General features: G+C 32.3%; 1 protein-coding gene across 1 annotated transcript; it reads left to right on the top strand.

Annotated features, from left to right (window-relative positions):
• Window positions 1–4,067: 4,067 nt before the first annotated feature.
• Window positions 4,068–4,673, top strand: LOC101256155 (transcription factor MYBS3-like). The gene has a single exon (XM_004250798.1). The coding sequence runs from the start codon at window positions 4,068–4,070 to the stop codon at window positions 4,671–4,673; it is 606 nt and encodes a 201-aa protein (XP_004250846.1).
• Window positions 4,674–19,592: the final 14,919 nt, after the last annotated feature.

Here is a 19,592-nt window from a genome sequence, read left to right as displayed (position 1 = left end):
ATGATCTTGAGTCTTTTTCACAAGCGATGAATTCTAAAGAGTTTGAATTGTGGTACAATGTCATGAAAGAAGAGATGAATTATATGAAAAGTAATGAGGTTTGGGATCTTTTTTATTTGCCTAATGGTCTTAAAACCATTAGATGTAAATGGATCTTTAAGACTAAAAAGCACTCATTAAGGAATATAGAAAGATATAAAGCAAGACTCATTGCTAAAGGATTCACTCAAAAGAAAGGAACTGATTACAAAGTGACATTTTCTCCTATGTCGAAAAAGGATTTCTTGCGCATAATATTGGCATTAGTAGCCCACTTTCACTTGGAATTGCAACAGATGGATGGGGAAATCGCATTTCTGAATGTTGTCAAGAGAAAGAGGTTTATATGAATCAACCTAAAGGATTCTGCTCTATTAATGGTGAGCACTTAGCATGCAAGTTAAATAAATTCATATATGGACTAAAAAAAGCTTCTTGTTAATGGAATTTAAAATTTCATAAGGTTATCTCTTTATTCGACTTTGTTGAGAAAATAATGGATCAATGTATATACCATAAGATCACTGGGAGTAAAATATGTTTCTTACTTCTATATGTGGATGATATCTTTTTTACATCTAATGATAAGGAAATGATACATGACATGAAACAATTTCTCTCTAAAACCATTGATATGAAAGATATGGGTGATGTATCTTATGTTATTGGTATTAAGATTCATCGACATAGAACAAGGTACCTTAGGTTTATTTCAAGAATCCTATATCAACAAAATTATAGAGAGGTTTGAATGAAAGATTGTTCACCAATTGTAGCTCCTATTGTGAAGGGTGACAAGTTCAATTTGAATCAGTGTCCGAAAATGAACTTGAGAGGGAACAAATGAAGGAAAGTCCTTATGCTTCTGTTGTCAGAAGCTTGATGTATGCTCAGGTGTGTACCAGACATGACATATCATTTGTTGTTAGAATGTTAGAAAGATATTAGAGTAACCAAGGTCTTGACCATTGGAGAGTTGCAAAGAAAATTTTAAGATATCTTCAAGGAACAAAAGACTACATGCTTATGTACAAACGATCAGATGACTTGGAAGTCATTGGCTACTCTAATTCAGACTTTAATGATTGTGTTGATTCACGAAAATCAACTTCAGGATGCATATTTAGGTTAATTCCACTATGGAGGTTGAGTTTGTTTCTTTTTTTTAGGCAACCTCACATGGTATATGGTTAAAGAGTTCTACTTTGGGACATTAAGATTTTATTGTGACAATTTAGTTGTTGTATTTATGGCTAAGAATAATAAAAATGGTAGTCGAAGCAAGCCTATTGACATCAAATATCTAGACATAAGAGAATGTGTTAAAGACAAGAAAGTGGTCATTAAACACGTTAGAACTGAAGTAATGTTAGTCGATCCTTTAACTAAAGACATGCAACCACAAAAATTTAAGGATCATGTAATCACAATGGGACTTAGTCCCACTATGTAAAATTTCGTTGTAACACTGAATGTTTAAGAAACTCTATTTCAGATAATATTTCTCGTTACCTGTGTGCATATTCAGTTTTATTTTTAGAAATGTCACTAAAGTATCGATCTTCAATAGATATTGAGTTTATTCATTAATTATATAGGCTAAAGTTAGCGATATAGTGCATTGTGACACATTTGATACACTACTCGCTCCAGGAGAAACTATCATCATGATTCGTCTATTATATTTCATTAATGGGATTAGAATACATGGACCAAGTAGGAGAATGTTAGCTTTTTTGTTAATGTTGATATGGTCTGTATTACATGGGTTGTTAGACATGACAGAGCAATGGCGCAGCAGAAATATAATGTGATCTACATACCTCCATCCATTGTTAGCGATATAGTCGGAGTCTACAATTTTTCTTTTCTTCATAGATCTTCTAAGCACTCAAAACCTCACCCTCAGATGGTATGGAGTTTTTAGAAATATTGTGCTTAGGGGCCTTTGAACCAAATGATATATTTAAATAGTGCTTCAATCAAGAATGGTTAAGAGGTTATGGAAGTTACGAACCACTAAAGTAGTAGATAGTTAATCCATATAGTGGGATAATGGGTAGTTATCTATCTTCCCGTTAGTAGGATCATGGGTCCATGAAGTGGGATAATGAACCCATGGAATACAGACCATATCAGCATTAACAAAAATGTTAATATTAAACTATCGCGATGATTCTTGTATTATATTTCATTAATGGAATTAGAATATACAAACCAAGTGGGAGAACGTTAGCATTTTTGTTAATGCTGACATGGTCCGTATTACATGGGTCCATTATCCCACTAATGGGAAGGTAATTAACTATCCATTATCCCACTAATAGAAAGGTAGTTAACTATTGATTATCCCACTACATGGATTAACTATCCTACTATTATAGTGGTTTGTGACTTCCCATAACCTCTTAACCGTTCTTGATGGAAGCACGGTTATAAATATGTCATTTGGTTCAAAGGTCCCTAAGCACATTACTTCTAAAAACTCCATATCATCTAAGAGTGAGGTTTTCAGTGCATAGAAAATCTTTGAAGAAAAGAAGAATTGTAGACTTTGACTATATTGCTAACAATGACTGGAGGTATGTCGATCACACTATATTTTCATTGCGTCATTGCTCTATCATGTCTAACATTTGTTAGCTTGAGTCCTCCTATATTCATGGGTTCTAACATGAATGATTACCCTCAGATCTTTATATGGTGCTTTAAGTTATGCATGCCTTAGACATGGAGTCCGTAGAGTTGGCATCCTTTAGGTTGCGGGATGTTAACATTTTGTGGTTCAAGGCTTGGGAGAGGTCTAGGGGATCGAATGCACCTCCAGTTAAATGAGAGGATTCTTTAGAAGCCTTTTTAGCTCACTTTCTTCCACGAGAGGTTCAAGTGGCCAAAGTTGATCAGCTTTTATCCGTCAAGCAGCGCAATATGAGTGTTAGAGAGTACAGTTTCAAATTCGTCTCATTGGCCAAGTATATTTTCAGTACGACGGAAGCTAGAATACATCGGTATATGGATGGCCTTGAGTCACCTATGATTAGAAAGTAGAAACTACATAGTATCAATATCCTTGTAGGGGATATGGATATATCTTTGATACCAGCTATTGCCCAGAAAGTGGAGAACCTTGCTCATCAGATTGAGGATAATCAAAATCGAGATAGAGAGCAACATAAGAAGGTTAGATCAACCGGATTTTAAAAAATATTAATATATTTTTTAGGAAATGTATTTTTGGCCTATATTTGAGTAACAATAAAGACTTCTTTAAATCATCTACTAATTAAGGACATTTTTGTTCAATTTCATATGATTTAAGAACATTTGTTACCCACTTAAATTCTACAGAGATAAATATAAGGTGGGTTAACTTATTATTACAAATAAAATCCTCTACAAAAAAACAAGATTTATTGATCACTTTTTCAGAACTACTTTCAGATCAAATCTTAGAGGAAACAATAACCTTCAGCGTGTTCTTGATTATCACATATTAAGATATTAAAACAAAGAAAAAAAAAAAGGAGGTAACTTATAATTGGTACAATGATAATCCTTAACCTCTTTCCCATAAATAAACTCAAAAGATCTTCCTTAGTCCAAAGACACACTTTCCTTTATTTCTCTAGGTCGTAATAAATGCAAAGTAACTTTTATACCATATAAAAATAAAATCTTTTGTTGTTATACGAATATATAACAAAGATCTCGATGGAGCAAAACCTTAATCAGTGGTAAAATAAAGATCTGTAAAATAGTAGTAGTAAAAAAAAAATTCCTAATGAAATCTGATACATATTATTTGAAGTTCTATATGGATTAATCGATAATACATAATCTGCTTCAAAAAAATAAATAAAATAAGATGTTGTAACATTATTACTACTACTAGTATTATTTACCATAAAGGTGAAAAAACACGGTTCTCTTTTACATTGAATAAAAAAGGAAACTTTACTCCTTATATATTTACAATATAATTCTTGATTTAATTAAATTAGTCTGTTAAGAGAAAAAAAAATAGTACAATGGAAAGGAATTGTACGGTGTGTGGTGGGAATGGACATAATCAAAGAACATGCAGTGAGAAAGGCAAAAGTATTAAATTGTTTGGTGTTGAGATTACTACAACTACTAGTGCTGGTGGTGCAATGTCTAAAAAAGATAGCATGGAAAGAAGAGTCAAGAAAGGAAATCCATGGACGGAGGATGAACAGACAGCATTTTTGAAGGGATTGGATTTTCACGGGAAAGGTAATTGGTCTAAGATTGCTAAGGATTTTGTGCCTAGTAGAACATCAACACAAGTCGCTAGTCATGCTCAAAAGTACTTCATGAGATTATTGGGTGCTAATGAGAGAAAATATCACAAGAAATCAAGTGTTTTTGACCTTCGTCTCGATCAATTAGAGGATACACATGATCATGCTATTGTTCCACTCGGGAATAATTATAAAAGTCAAAATGTGCCAAGTGTTGTTCCAAATTATTACATGATGAAAAGAGTTTTGCCTCTTACTTGGGTTTACATGTATCCATATTATCATCGTGATTATGCCTCAACATCAGCTAGTGCTACTACATTCAACAAGCCACTTTCTGGGATTTCTTCTTCTTCTAATTCTTCCTCTTAAGGAAAATAATTTGGATTTAACCTTATAGTCAACAACATATAAACATGACTAATTAATCTTTGATTATTTTTGTATAGACATATGTTTTATCATTCAAGTAAATTTCTTAGATGAACTAAAACCATAGTTTTTCTTGTTTTGTATATGATGTTGGTTGCCAAATCGTCCACTTGTATTCTATAGTATGTTCAAGAGGTACAATTGACTAAAATTTAATTAAGCTTTTTTTTCCCGAGATATCCAGTGTCTTTAATTAAAAGGGGAGCATAATTATCCAAACTAACTGATATATCAAAATCATATTCCTACTGTATAGAGATAGAAACACTATTTGCCAACATTTTTAATATGATCATAATTAATAAACTAATCATGAACAAACTGAAACCCATGGTATGAGAAGGGAAGGAACGAATTAAGAGGCATATAAGGTACATTCAGTTATAAATATGTTTGATAGAAGTATTGTATTAATTTATATTATGTTTTGGTTGGTAGGATTCTAGATATTGCATAAAAGTTATTCATGTATTATAAATTTTATTCGATGTTTGATTGTAGTTTTTACAGTTCTACATAATTAATATTAATCTAGCTTATGAAAAATATACTATAAGTTATGCATGATAGAGGTGGAATAAGTTATGCGGTATTAGTTATATATGTAATAAAACAGTAAATTATACATTTACCCTGTAGATTTATTTGTAAATCTTTTTTGGTCAAGAATTTTACGTAACTAAACTGTTTTTCTAACTTTTTTTCTTATTTCTTTTATACACGAACAACCTTTTTTTTCCATTTGAAATCCAAATGTAAAAATTTTATTAATATTATAAATTAGATTGTATATATTTTGACGTTGCATATGCAATCATATATTAGCGTTATATATTCATTATTAAATATATTCCACATACTTAATTAACGTACTTTATTATTTTGTTAGGACATGAATTTTTACATAATTCATATATTTGATATATTAAAAATATATAAATATATATACATCATATTGATAGAATATTCACATGAGATATTATAATGTACTTGTAATAGATTAGTTATATTTTATTTTTTTAAGTATAAACTAGCAAAAAGAAAAACAATGGAAGTCCACTACATTAAAAGGTTACTACATTACTTTCCTCCATTATGAAGATAATCCACTATACCAAGAAGTTACTACATTATTTCCCTCCGTTATGAAGATAACTTCCACCTTTATGATAACTATTTTGTAATATTTTTCCTCTATAACCTCTTTTTTTATATTCATGTTTAATGTCATGTTTATGACTAACCTTTTGTATAACTCTATGTTACACTATAAATTAGAGGCATAAGGGTTTATATTGTAGAGACTAGAAGATTTGATGAATACTTTGAAGAATAAGAAATGCTCTCATCTTTTGTTTCCTTATTTTTATTGATTTATCTTTTATATTCCTTGTCTTATTTTGCTTTATTGTTACAATACGTTATCAGCATGAGTTGCTCATTCTCCATCAAGAATCAATGGTAGGTATTTTTTATTATTTATGAATTATCCTAGTAATTCTTCATGCAAGGTATACTTCATATTCTATATATTATTTGTACTAACAAATTTTGTTCTGTGGTTATTTGAAAGGCGGTGAGTAAATTATGATAATCTTTATAACAATATTGAGAGGGGCTATTAAAATGTTTTAATTTATTTTAACTTGGGACTTTTATATGGTTCCAACATGCTATTCCAATTAATAATTTAGTTCATTTTTATTCAATTTTAAGTCAATTTTCAGATTATATTTATGATATTTAATAGTTATTTATTCTTAAAAATGTATTTGGTTTATAAGGCATTGGTTGAGGGTAAGACGGTGAATTCAAGTTTCACCGCACCAAGCGGGTAAGACATCGAGTAACGTCTCGGTGCACCAAGATAATAAGAAGTTGGGTTTAAATCCCATCGGTTTATGACCAAATGTGTCTTTATATGGGTAAAACATTGGGTTTAAGTACTAATGCACTATAATGATGATATGATGATGACTAACACAAAGTTGTATACTTTTGACTGAAAGTCATGAAATTTACCCAATTAATTTTCTCCATTCTCTTACGTGGATGTAACAGCAGTGCTTAATATGTCTGGAAAATGATAAGTGGTTGAATGTATGAATATTGATATGGTAAAATACTAATGGTCATCACTGTGGTAATGAAGAGGAAGAACATTATGGGTTCTTAAGATGGTCCTTCAAATGTGAAGGTAATTTTTATCCAACAAAGTTGTAGGAGAAGTTATTTGACACATTGTTGTTGGGGCAACCCAAATTTAATTTTTTTTGTAAATCCTCCATCAAATAAGAATATAAAGTGATAGTACATTTAGTACATTTGATCTCTTAAAGTGATATTGAGGTGAGTCACATAAATTTGATAAATGTGAAAGTATGACAATAAGTTTCTAATAGAAACTTATGGAGCATGTTCTAATGGTTGTGGTCCATTTCTTAAAGAAAATATGACTTGTGTTCTTATGGATAAGAACATGTCCATGAATTGTTGGATAAATGTCACATCTCACCTCTACGGTAGGTTTGAGATATTGAAATGAAATATTTTGACATAAATGATGATATAGTCATATACTTTAAGTACTACACAAATATTGTGATATGTTAAATTATGAACTATTGAAGGACAAAGAAAAGAAATAATTCTTTACTATAAAGGTCGTGGCTTTGACCAACAAAAAAAAGTCATTGATTGTCAAGAAATAAGTCTTGCATGTGATAATTTAACCATGACAATAATAACAATAATTTTATCCTTGAAGAAGATGGTCACCATAATAATGACGTTGTAAAATTTGTGATAGTACATAAAATTAGTTGAGAATTTCGAAAGGACTAATTTGTTACTATCCGAAGGTAAGAAATTGTCCATAATATTGGGTTTGTATTGAATCTCAAAAGAAACTTTTAAGTTTCAGAAGAATTGAAAAGAAAAATATTATATCAAGACTATAAATTATGGGAAGATTTAATATCTTCAAATTACTACAACAAAAGTGGGTTGTAAATATTTATGTATCAGATTACCCATTTTTTCCTTCTTGTTTGTTGTATACAAACATGAGCATGCTGATGGAATCACATGCAAAAGTAAACTAGAAATTTACTAGAATAAATATCAGTTGACACAATCGGTTGGCCATTTCAATTCTACTGTGATGCAAAAGAAATTGAGAATTTACGCTGCTATATGTTGAAGAAATAAAATATTCATCAAGAATTTTCTTTTGTTGCTTGTTCTCGTTATAAAATATTCATTGTAACACCTAAGGGTGGGATTGTATCCCCTGAAATTATTTGGAATGTATAAAAATGTGAATATGAGCCGGTTCACCTGCCATGTGGAGCGTTTACTATTGTGATTTAATAGATGCATTTATGGTATGGTCACATGTGCATTTGTAACAACTTACAAATTGGCTTTTTTAAGGTTATTTCCTAGAATTAATAAATTAAGAGCACAGTTTCAAACTATAAAGTCACATTGATAATGTTGGTTGGTTTAGCAGAAATTGTATACCTCCAATTATAGGTAAACCATAGATTATGAGAACAAATATCTCAAATAAAATTTTGTTTGACATTAGTTTATTTAACATGTATTCATCAAGCCAATAAGGTTCTCCAAACACAATTGGTTCAGGGTCAGGAACCAAATAATTTCCATCTGAAAATTTTGACGTGTGCACATGTGATTTTATTGCTCCACCATGCACAAAGATGGATCCCCAATTGAGGTTAAGGGTGAATCTTTGATTTCCTCACATTAGGGGGAGATATGTGTAGCAATTGAAAATTATATGTGGAATGAATTATGTAGATCTTCGTAAAAAATGTGAACTTCAAGTTCAAGGGATAATTCATTTGCAAAATGTTGTATGTAATTGGCCAGATGTATTTGCTGACCCAATATTTTAATTAAGTTGTAAATTCTCCAATAAATAGTCCTTAAAGGACAGAGTCTATGATACGTTAAAAGCGTGATACATCAATCGATTCCAAATGTAAAACTCCTTGAGAAAGGAGAGGAGCAAATTATCAAACTGGTCAGTGATAGTGAGGTAAGTGCTTTGAAAGAGCACTACGACATAACATTTCATAAAACCTTGGCAAAGGTTCAGGTACCTGAAAAGAATGAAAAATGAAGAGATCTCGATAAGTTATGTCGTATTAGAATTGATATCAAAATAGTCAGCGACGGTATATTTGATATGAAGTAGCACTCAATGCTATGAATGGTTATGAGGATGTTAAATTTGAAATTATCATATAGTGGGCACAGATAAATAATTAGCCAAATAAAATACACTATTCATGTATTTTTGTTTCACTTTGAAAAGTGATGTTTTTGAACTTATAGTTCCTAAATCAAAATATATCTCAATGGGGTACAAATAAATCATTGTGCAAAAGTATAACCGTAAGATATAAAGTACAGTTTGTGTCTTGAGGCACAAAGAGTTTTTGTAAAAATCCTGACATGGAGATAAAATGCAATAAGACTTGTTTCATCCTGGCAGTAGATGAAATATTTGAATATTCATAATGATCGATTATTATGTCTAACTAGACGATTGAGGTTATATGAAAATCCTTGAAGGATTTAAAAGGTCTTAAAGCAATTCCATTTAGTACCCAATGGTTTTGAGATTGCTTAACACAAAGAAAGAATTTTTTCAACCTCATGAAAATGATTTAACATGTCATGTATTAGTGCATTGGTGCACTTACATATTGCTGGTTGTACAAATGCTATAAGATGTATGATTTTCTTTGAAAAGAAAAGACGAGCTTCAATAAAATTGATCAATCTCTCATGAGTCAGAAATGATTTGATTATGTAGATGCAGAATATTGATTTGATCTAAACAAAGCTCGATCGCGGATGAGCTGTTTGCCTACATATTGAGGCACAACAATATCTTCGCATTCAACAAACATTGGTAAACACGTCTTTAAATTATGCAGAAATAACAGTGATCTATGAAGTAAGCTGGTGTGTGTTTATTTAGAATCATGATCTATCATATTCAGAAAATATGTGATTTTTCAGCCACCTTATACGACAATAATATATAGCTCAATTGAAGGGAGGATACAATCAAAAGAGATCAGACGAAGTATAGTTCACCAAAAGTCTATCACACATGATCTTCAACAAAATATTGAGATAAACATTCAAAGACTCATTCAAGAGATAATCTTGTAAACTTATTCACTAAAGATTGTCAACATCAATATTTTGGAAGTTGTGATACAAGATTGGAATGCATTGTCTTCTAGATATAAAGTGAAGTTTTAATCAGGTGAGAAAAATACACGTTGTACTCTTTTCCTAACCATGATTTTGTCCCAATTGGATTTTACTAGTAAGGTTTTTAACGAGGTAACATTTAAAGCGTATTAAAAGATATGTGTACTCTTTTTCCTTCACTAGGATTTTTTCTAACAGGGTTTTTTCCTAGTAAGGTTTTAACGAGACATATTATCTTTGGACCCAAGAGGGAGTGTTATGAAATAATATATTGTGATTGTCAACTACACCAAAAGGTTACTACATTACTTCTCTCCATTATGAAGATAATTCACTATATCAAGAAGTTACTACATTACTTCCCTCCATTATGAAGATTACCTCCACCTTTATGATAATTATTCTTGCAACCTTTTACCTCCATAACCTCCTTCTTTATATTCATGCATAATGTCATGTTTATGAATAACCTTTTGTATGCCTCTATGTTACACTATAATTAGAGGCATAAGGGTTCCAGTTGTAGAGACTTGAAAATTTGATGAATAGTTTGAAGAATAAGAAATATTCTCATCTTTTATTTCCCTATTTCTATCGCTTTATCTTTTATATTTCTTGTCTTATTTTACTTTACTTTTACTACAAAGTCCTAGTTAAGTATAGAGGGAGAATTTTTTTCCTTTTCTTTTTATTCAAATGGATGGAGAATTTATACTACTTTCTTACTTATTTATTTGTTAATAATATGTATTTATTTACAACAAATTCAATATTCAATATTAATTATTCATATTGTAATCTCTACATAACTGAATAATACCTACATAATAAATACCCATATAACTAATACCCTCATAACTAAATTCAACATAATTAAATCATGCATAATTAATATATGCATAACTCTAACCAATAACCAAATACCCCCTAAGGGTTTATTGAGCATCGATATCACATTTGTAAGATTCAAAGTAAGATTATTTTGTAAAATCAAGTATATATAATTTATATCGAATGAAATACTGAAGCATAAGAGTTACAATTTTTAAAAGAAAATGGAAAAAGGCCTAAAATCGAATAATTGGAAATGGTACAAAATTGTAACACCGCAAAAATTCCTAATCTAAGAACATAATCATTTATAACACTTCGGAACTTTACTCTTAAAAATTTGAATCAACTGTTTAACACCTCGGACTTTGAAAAGGACTAAGGAAGGGTAAGGGGAAAGTCAAAGAACCCAAAATGGACCATGGACCCTTCATGACACCTAAGATGGTCAGTTTAGGGGTCCACGACCCATTTAGGGCATGGTGGATAACCGTCCAAGGCTTACAAGGTGGGAGTTCCCTAGAAAAGAATCAAGACGGCCTGTGGCGATTTGTACAGGCCGTTCAGGGTTCGTATAAGTCATCCATCAGTTTTTATGTTTTGGATCAACTTTAAACGATCGTATCTCTCATCTCAAATGAATTAGGTGTCACATAACCAATCAAAATTAAAGGTCTTTTAATTCTCTATCCTAAAACACCAAGTTTGCCTCATTTCGAGCTCGGAGTGAAAGGTTATACATGTTTTAGTGAAGCATTGTCAAGCAGATGAAGCTTCACGACCAACTAGATGGCCCGTGAAGAGTTTCACAGATTGTGAATGCTTAAACGATTTGTAAAACCACCCGTTACGGAAACCTAATCAGTTTTAAAGTTGGGGTCATTTTGGTCTATCCCTTATGTCATATTAACCCTATTCTAAGTCATTTATGAATGTTTTAACTGAGTATATCATTCATCTAACTAGTTTTCATCAATCAAAAATTCAAGCTTTTAGAAACACATTTAAGAGCCACCTAGAGTTCCTCTTCTCCAACAAGAACATTAATCCTTCAAATCAATAATCCAAGGTACAAAGAAAATCTTTCCACCAATGGTTTTCCAAGTTCTTCCACTCTAAGAACATCATCAAACGAGTTCCTTCTCTTAAGATCAAGCACCAGGATTTCGAGTTCAAGATAAATCAAGTCTACACCAAAGTTTCAATACTAAAATCTTCATAATCAGGTTTGTAAGGTCATCATAGTGTCGAACTAGTTCGTCCTCATGCCCTACATCTACTTTCAAATTAGTAAAAGAGTAATCTAGGGTTCAATGCTTAGAATATCAGTATTCTCTAGACGAGCAGATATTAATTATAAACACTTGAGTTATTGATTATTGAATTCATATTTCTAATCAATGAATAGTCGTACATTGTGTATTGTGATTATTGAGTTGATTGTTCATGACTACTTTTCACCATGAACCCTATTTTTGAGTATCCATTTAGTCTTTATTCAGAACCTTTTAAACAAAACATTATTGTTTAAAGAAAGTGTTGAGAAAGTGAAGAGTAGTTCGAGAAAGAGTATAATGGAACTAAGCATTTTCCAAATTTTTACTTTTACATGAATAAAAAATATAAACTTTTTTATATGAAAATTTGGAAGATTTTTAAAAAGGGAAAATACATCAAATCCCCCCTGAACTTAGCAGCAAAACTCACTTTAGTACTTTAACTTTACAAGCATTTAAATACCCCCTTAACAATTCTGAACTAATTAAATACCATCCTAAGAGCTGACGTTGCAAAGTGAGTGTACTCACTCTCCTCAAAACGCGTGAAATTATTAACAAAAATAAAATTTGAAAGGTAAAATCATACACATGGCATTCTTTTATCGGTCAATATCTAACTAATTTTTTTTAATTTTTTTACAAGTTAAAGTTATAAGAATGTGAAATTTCTTGTTTAGAAATAAATGAAATTTGTGGATTCAATTATTTTTTAAAAATATTTAATTTTTTTGTTATCTCTTTCTTTTACTGTCTTCCCAAATTTCTTTTTCTACCGTTGAAGCATTCCCTATATCTTTCTTCTTTTATATAAAAATTTTTTCTTCATCTTCAACCCTCACCTCACTCGTCCTTCATTAATCACAAAACTTTAACACCCAATTCATATTATTGAATGCAAACTTTCTTAAATTTTAAGTAACCCATTTTTGAATTTATTTGTTGTGATGCAAAAAACTGTGGGTCTATCAACTTTTTTACACAACCTTCTTTTTTCATTTATGTTGTTAAGAAAAAAAATAATTTGCAAAATATATTATTCTCCAATAGGAAAATTTGTGGGAGAGAGACGGTTCGAATAAGAAAAAGTAAGTATTTGATGAAAGTTAAAGAAGAAAATAACCATTGAAGGTTAAAAATTTGGCGGGGGGGGGGTGCTAGTGATAATTGAAAAATCAAGAAAGAAGAAAAGGGAGAGCATAGAAAGAGAAGGGGTTGAAGAAGATGTGGCAAGTTCGATTTTAGAATATATTTTAAATTAATTGGTTAGTGTAATGAGTTTCAGAAAACAAAAAATGTGAATAAGCAAAAAAAAATTAAAAATTAATGGTGTGATACATACATGGTTGTGACGTGGTGCTTACATGGCTATGATGTGGTAGGTGAGAGTGGTATTCTACTCTCAAGGTTGTATTTAATACAGTTTAAAGATTTTTAGAGTCCCGTATAGTTAAATACTAAAGTAAGTATTGATGCCAAGTTCGGGAGGGATTTGATATATTTTCCCTTTTCAAAAAGATTAAGTACAGAACATTCACCTCTTAAAATGGTCCCCTTTATAATAACTATATCAACCCATAATGTATATTTTACATTGAGAAAAGAGAAAGCTTGTTTTCCAAATGAGCAATGAGTTTTACAGATAATTCAGAGTAGTTACATCTTTTAAGAGGATAGTTTAAGCAATTATCTCAAACCAGAGTAGGAGTATGTATTATTGGGAGTACTATTATGCATCGATATGTAGGAGAGTTCAAACAACTCACAGCCCTCATAAACCATATCATGTCAACGTGGATACATGATCATACCTTTTGGGTAAATCCTTAGTGTCTTCGGGGATAACTTAGTTGAGGTGTCCTATAATCCGACATGATATAGGACAGTTCTGGCAGCGTGGGAAAGACGATGTATCATCACATAGCTCGTAAAAGTTATCGAATAAAGAATCTCTCAAATATAATTTAAAGTGTATTTTATTATATCATTTTTTGTATTGAGTTTATGAGATGAGTGAGTATTTTTGAAAAGTTCAAATGATTTCATTCCTTTGATTTTTTATATTCAGTTAAGTTTATGTTATATCTATTGTTGTCATCTCATTCCGTAATTTAGCCTCAAATATATCACATACTCGTACATTTAATGTATTGATTTTATTCGACCTGCATCTTTTTAGACGTAGCTACATGTATTTAGGATTATCAACATGCGCTTCGTTGAGATCACTCTACATTCAAAGTAGCTTTTGGTGAGCCTCATTGCATTTTAGAGGACTTCATATTTTCTTTCTAGTTAGTAGCTTTGAGATCATGTGTAACGACCTGTTCAGTCGTTTTGAGTAGCAGATTTTATTTCTGGAAAATTGGCTGAGAAGACGAACCCCACGACGGACCGTCATGGGCACGACGGACCGTCAAGGGGGTCTCGTTTCAAAATACTTAGAAATTCTAAAATTTGGGTACTGAAATCGACTCTCTGAACTTCGTGATGACATGGCAGGATGGACCGTCATATGCGTGACGGGCCGTCACAGATTCTTTAGTGAAAGTTAAGTCTCTGAACTCTGTGACAGAGCAGCAGGACGGACCATCGCATGCACGACGGGCCGTCACAGGCTGCATAATCCCAGGCTGGGTCGTATTTCCGTAAATATTTTAAGGGGCGTTTTGGACTATTCCTGCTTTAATTATAAAGTTAGTGGGTTAATGTTAATAAGTCTAATTACTTGGGGATTAAAAGAGGTAACCTTGAGTTAATTAGTGGGTTATTATTGCCATCTTTTATTCTTAATTATATGCTCATTAGGGTAAAAGAAAGAGGGTTTGAATAAGAAAAATAGAAAAAACAAGAGAGAGGGAGAATCGAACGAGAAAGAGGAGAAACGAGAAGAAGAACAAAGCTTTGGGAAATTGCTTGCGTGATCAAAATTCTTCGGTGTAGGTAGGTTATGGTTTTTATGCTATTCGTAGTAAACTCTTAATAGCGAATGATATGTATTGATAGTATTGTAAACCCTTCTATATGCTTAATTGTATGCTTGCATGAATATGATTATGTAATTGTAATAAAATAAGCATGATGAAGTTATTGAATCATAAATCTTGAAGAAAACCCTAATCTACTTTGTTAATGATGATGCCTTGGTATAAAAGAAGGCTTGATGAACGAAAGTAGTGAGATTAGGGGATCGGGTGACACGTTCCGATACAAGGATAGTAATAGAGGATCGGGTGCCACGTTCCGGTACCTGGATAGTATATGAGGATCGGAGTGTCACGTTCATACACCAGGATAGTATATGGATCGGGTGCCACGTTCCGGTACCAGGATAGTATATGAGGATCGGAGTGTCACGTTCTGACACCAGGATACTATATTGATCGGGTGCCACGTTGCGGTACCAGGATAGTATATGAGGATCGGAGTGTCACGTTCCGACACCAGGATAGTATATGGAGCGGAGTGTCACGTACCGACACGAGAGGAATAAAGATAATGAATCTTGAAAGATGTTGTTAATATACTCAATCTAATGAACCTAATTCCCAAATGAGTATGGTACTGAGGCTTGAGTCCTCATATGTGAACTTGGTGGTACTTATTAATGATTATAGTACTTGTTGTTGCTACATGTTGAGTATTGTAGTTGCTTTATGATATTACTTGATATATACTGTTTTCTATTTTGAGTTGGCCGATGATACCTACTCAGTACTTGTGTTTGTACTGACCCCCCCCTACTTTTATGTTTTCTTCTTGTTATTTGTGTAGTGCAGCAAACGTACTGTCATCTTCAACTCAGCCGCAACTCTAGCCAGTCTTCACTACACCAGATTTCAGGGTGAGCTAATGCTTCTAGCTTGGACTGGATCTTCTTCTTCATGTCTTGATGCCTTGAAGTTCCGGCATGGACTAGATTTTTATTTATTTTAGCTTCTTAGAATATTCTTAGTTTAGTAATTTGATCATAGATGTTCTTGTGATGATGACTTCCAAATTTTGGGGAATAATAGATGTTGAATTTTAGAAGTTATTGAATTGGTTTTTATTAATGAGTTTAAGTCTTCCGTATTACTTTCTGTTGATATTATATTGAAATGTTAGGGTTTAGATTGGTTGGTTCGCTCACATAGGAGGGTAAGTGTGGGTGCCAGTCGCGGCTCGGTTTTGGGTCGTGACATTATGGGTCTTGTCCCGACATTCTTATTTAATAGTAGAGGCTTCATAGATTGATAAAGTTAACGAGTCCCATTGTATTTACTTTTCTTATGATGTTTTCGTAAATTATTGTACTTATATTACTTGGTATTTTTAATGATTATTTGAGTTGATTTTTAACTATTTTAAGCCTTTTATCACTTGAGTAAGTCTTTCGCTAAGTAGTCTGTTTCACGACCCAACCTACCGGTCTGTGGGGGCTCCTACGTACTACCACCTAAGTAGGAGAACACTCTTATCCCAACAGTTACAATATGCAGAAATTATATAAAACAGAAGTAAAATGTACTAACAAAATTTAATAATTAGGATTCCTTTAACACAATTTTGGTGAATACTCGTAACATAATTAATACCCACAAGGATGTAGTTTAAAATGGTGCAAGATCTACTAAGAGTACAACTTTGACATAATAATAGAAGACACAACTCCCACCATGTGAAAGGAAAAGTAGAAGATGCTAGAGAATATAATGAAACATCACCAACCTGGATATAGACTATGTCAAAGACATAGGAAGAGTAGTATCAGTACAAACACACGTACCAGTAGGCATCATCAATCAACCAAACACTCATCGTATAACTAAAAAAATCAATTAGTAAGACTATACCATAAACCACTCGCTTATCCACCTTTACCCTCATTTGGATACCCCAAAAACCACACTAATACCTCTTACTACTAACCACGAATCCCCTTTTTCTCCAGAATGAAATCCACCTACATATTTATATCATGTATGCTATCCCTAATTCTCACCATTACAACATATAATACTCTTTACCCAGGCATTATCAATTCTCGAACCATTAGTCCCCACCCATCATATCAAATCCCAATTTGGATTTGCCCCTTCCGGTTCGTTCAACATTAAGGTACATATCAAGTTTACCCAACATAGAAGAACAATCAGCATAAGTCCTCATTACCATATAGCACTTTGGGGAAACACAATATCAATTATCATTCAACAAGGTACAGTTCCAAAATTCTCAAGATATACAATTATGTCAAATTATTTGTCCTCCCATGGAACTCAAACTCAAACTGTTAGCAAACCGGAATGTGGCACCCAATTCAATAATTATGTTGGAACGTGGCAATCGATTATATAGTTATGACAAAACATAGCAATCAAACCAAGTAAGTTACGTCGGAACGTGGCAACCGATCCAAGTTAGTGTGTTGGAACGCAACACTCGATCTATTCAACAAGTCACATTTACAAAATACATACTCATAATCATACAATAAAGTCATGATTCGTGGCGTTCATCATTTCTATATCCTAATTTACAATTAGAGTGATAAAAATGCAACTTTCACATACATACATGTATCATAATGAAGCAGGAATGAGCATATGTCACACAATCTAAGAATCACAACATCCCAATGAACTATTTATCGATGTATATCATGTAACATTAATTCAATCATACTTAGACCTAGTTCATCATCTAAGGCTTATTTCTAGGATTAATTCATATTTTGTTTGGTGAACGAAGATCTACGCATAAATTCTACCATTGATTTACACATATTATGCAGTGAGCACAGATTTATAACTACACAATTCACAGCCTACCTGGGTGTCAACCAGCCACACAGATTTTTTACTTTGATTCTTATTTCTGGGCTTCGTGATGGTGATCTTGACCAGAAATCCACAATCCATCGACCTCTTCACGCTAGAGATCTCCACCTTCCTTCCTTCCTAAGCATCGAGCAGCTTTGTGGGGTTTTCTCATGTATTTTATGACTAAATTAGGTATTTTAGGAAGAAAGAGAAAATAGAATTTTATGTTATTTACATTATGTATTGCATATCCCTCTTTGGTGCCAACTTACCTCCACTTGGTATTGCTGCCTTAGCGTCTTCTACCCGCCCTAGCGAGACAGTGGCCTAGAATTTTCCCAAATTCTTATTTCCCTAATTAGCAACGATTCGGTTCGTGACAGTCAACCAAGGTCTGCTTGGGGGACCAACGATAATTTGCGAGTGTCGGCTACATCTAGGGTTTAGTCTCAATGCATTAAAAACTTGGTATCAGAGCATAGAGTTCAAGTTTCCTAGGGTTTCTATGAAGTCATATCAGTGGGATCTTATTGATGGTTGGGACAAGCTCACTTTTTATAAATACATTTAAGCAAATGTTTCCTTATTCATACTCTAAATCATGCAATAGAACTGTGTCATAAGGAACTTATTTGAATTCGTGTATTTCTCATATTTATTCACTACTCCTCATACTCGAGGTAGTTGAAAAGAAAAGCCTAGATCCTTATTTATGAGTTACTCTCAGAAAAATTCTAAGAAAGTCATGACACTCCAAGGGCATAAGAGAAAACTGTGAGTAAGCTTAAGTGCTTAGATTTTAAAATTGCACTCTCTAATATTTTATGAATCATGCATTCGAGCTAAAACATATATGTTTGAGACTCTATTCTCTAAACCTCGTTTCAGTTGATACCCTTATGAGGAAGTTTATTCTAGAGCTTGGGTAGTATTTTCATCCGAAAAGATAGTATGAGTTACAATGTTATAACTAGTAGTAGTAAAAACTGCCCTGAGTTAGAAGAATACATGTAGAGGTATAGTAATCTAAGAATGAAAGATAGTGATTAGACAAATAAAGTTGTTGCAGTCATCTACCCAGTAAGTTATTAATGAGGAGTTTTCCTTATGGGTGTACTGAAAAGTGATGAATTTATTTGGATTTTATGATAGAAGGTAGATTAGTAGTTACTAGCCAAGATGATTTAGTTATTCAATCTAACTAGAAAGGAAGTTATTCAATCTAACATTGTGTTAATGAAGACAAAGTATATATTTTGAATTAAAAAAATAGAGTAGTCATAAGGTGATAGACATAGCTAAGCTTATGATATTAAGGGAAAACCCCATATGATATTCAGAGGGTTATAGAACTAATTAAGTATTGATGTGAATGGGTAAATAGTACTCAAGTTGTCATATGGAATGTGACAGTAAATTGTAAGTATGTAGACTGCGAGATAAAGATTGACTACTAGTCATGAGGTCTTAGTGGGCAGGTATAATTTTATCTAGTAGTTAAAAGTTATTATAGTAAACGAGCAATTATATTAATATTTGTGTTTAATAAACACTTAGCTTGAATTTGAGATGAGTTTCGTAATCAAAATGATGGCAACATGAGGGTGATATGTTAGTTCAAGATTTGATCTAGTAAGTTTGATATAAATTAGGAGAGAAATTAAGGTGTTGCTTTTGATAAGCGTGAG

This window comes from Solanum lycopersicum, chromosome 11, assembly GCF_036512215.1.
Source record: "Solanum lycopersicum chromosome 11, SLM_r2.1".
NCBI lineage: Eukaryota > Viridiplantae > Streptophyta > Magnoliopsida > Solanales > Solanaceae > Solanum > Solanum lycopersicum.
This window is presented reverse-complemented; position numbering and strand designations above follow the sequence as displayed.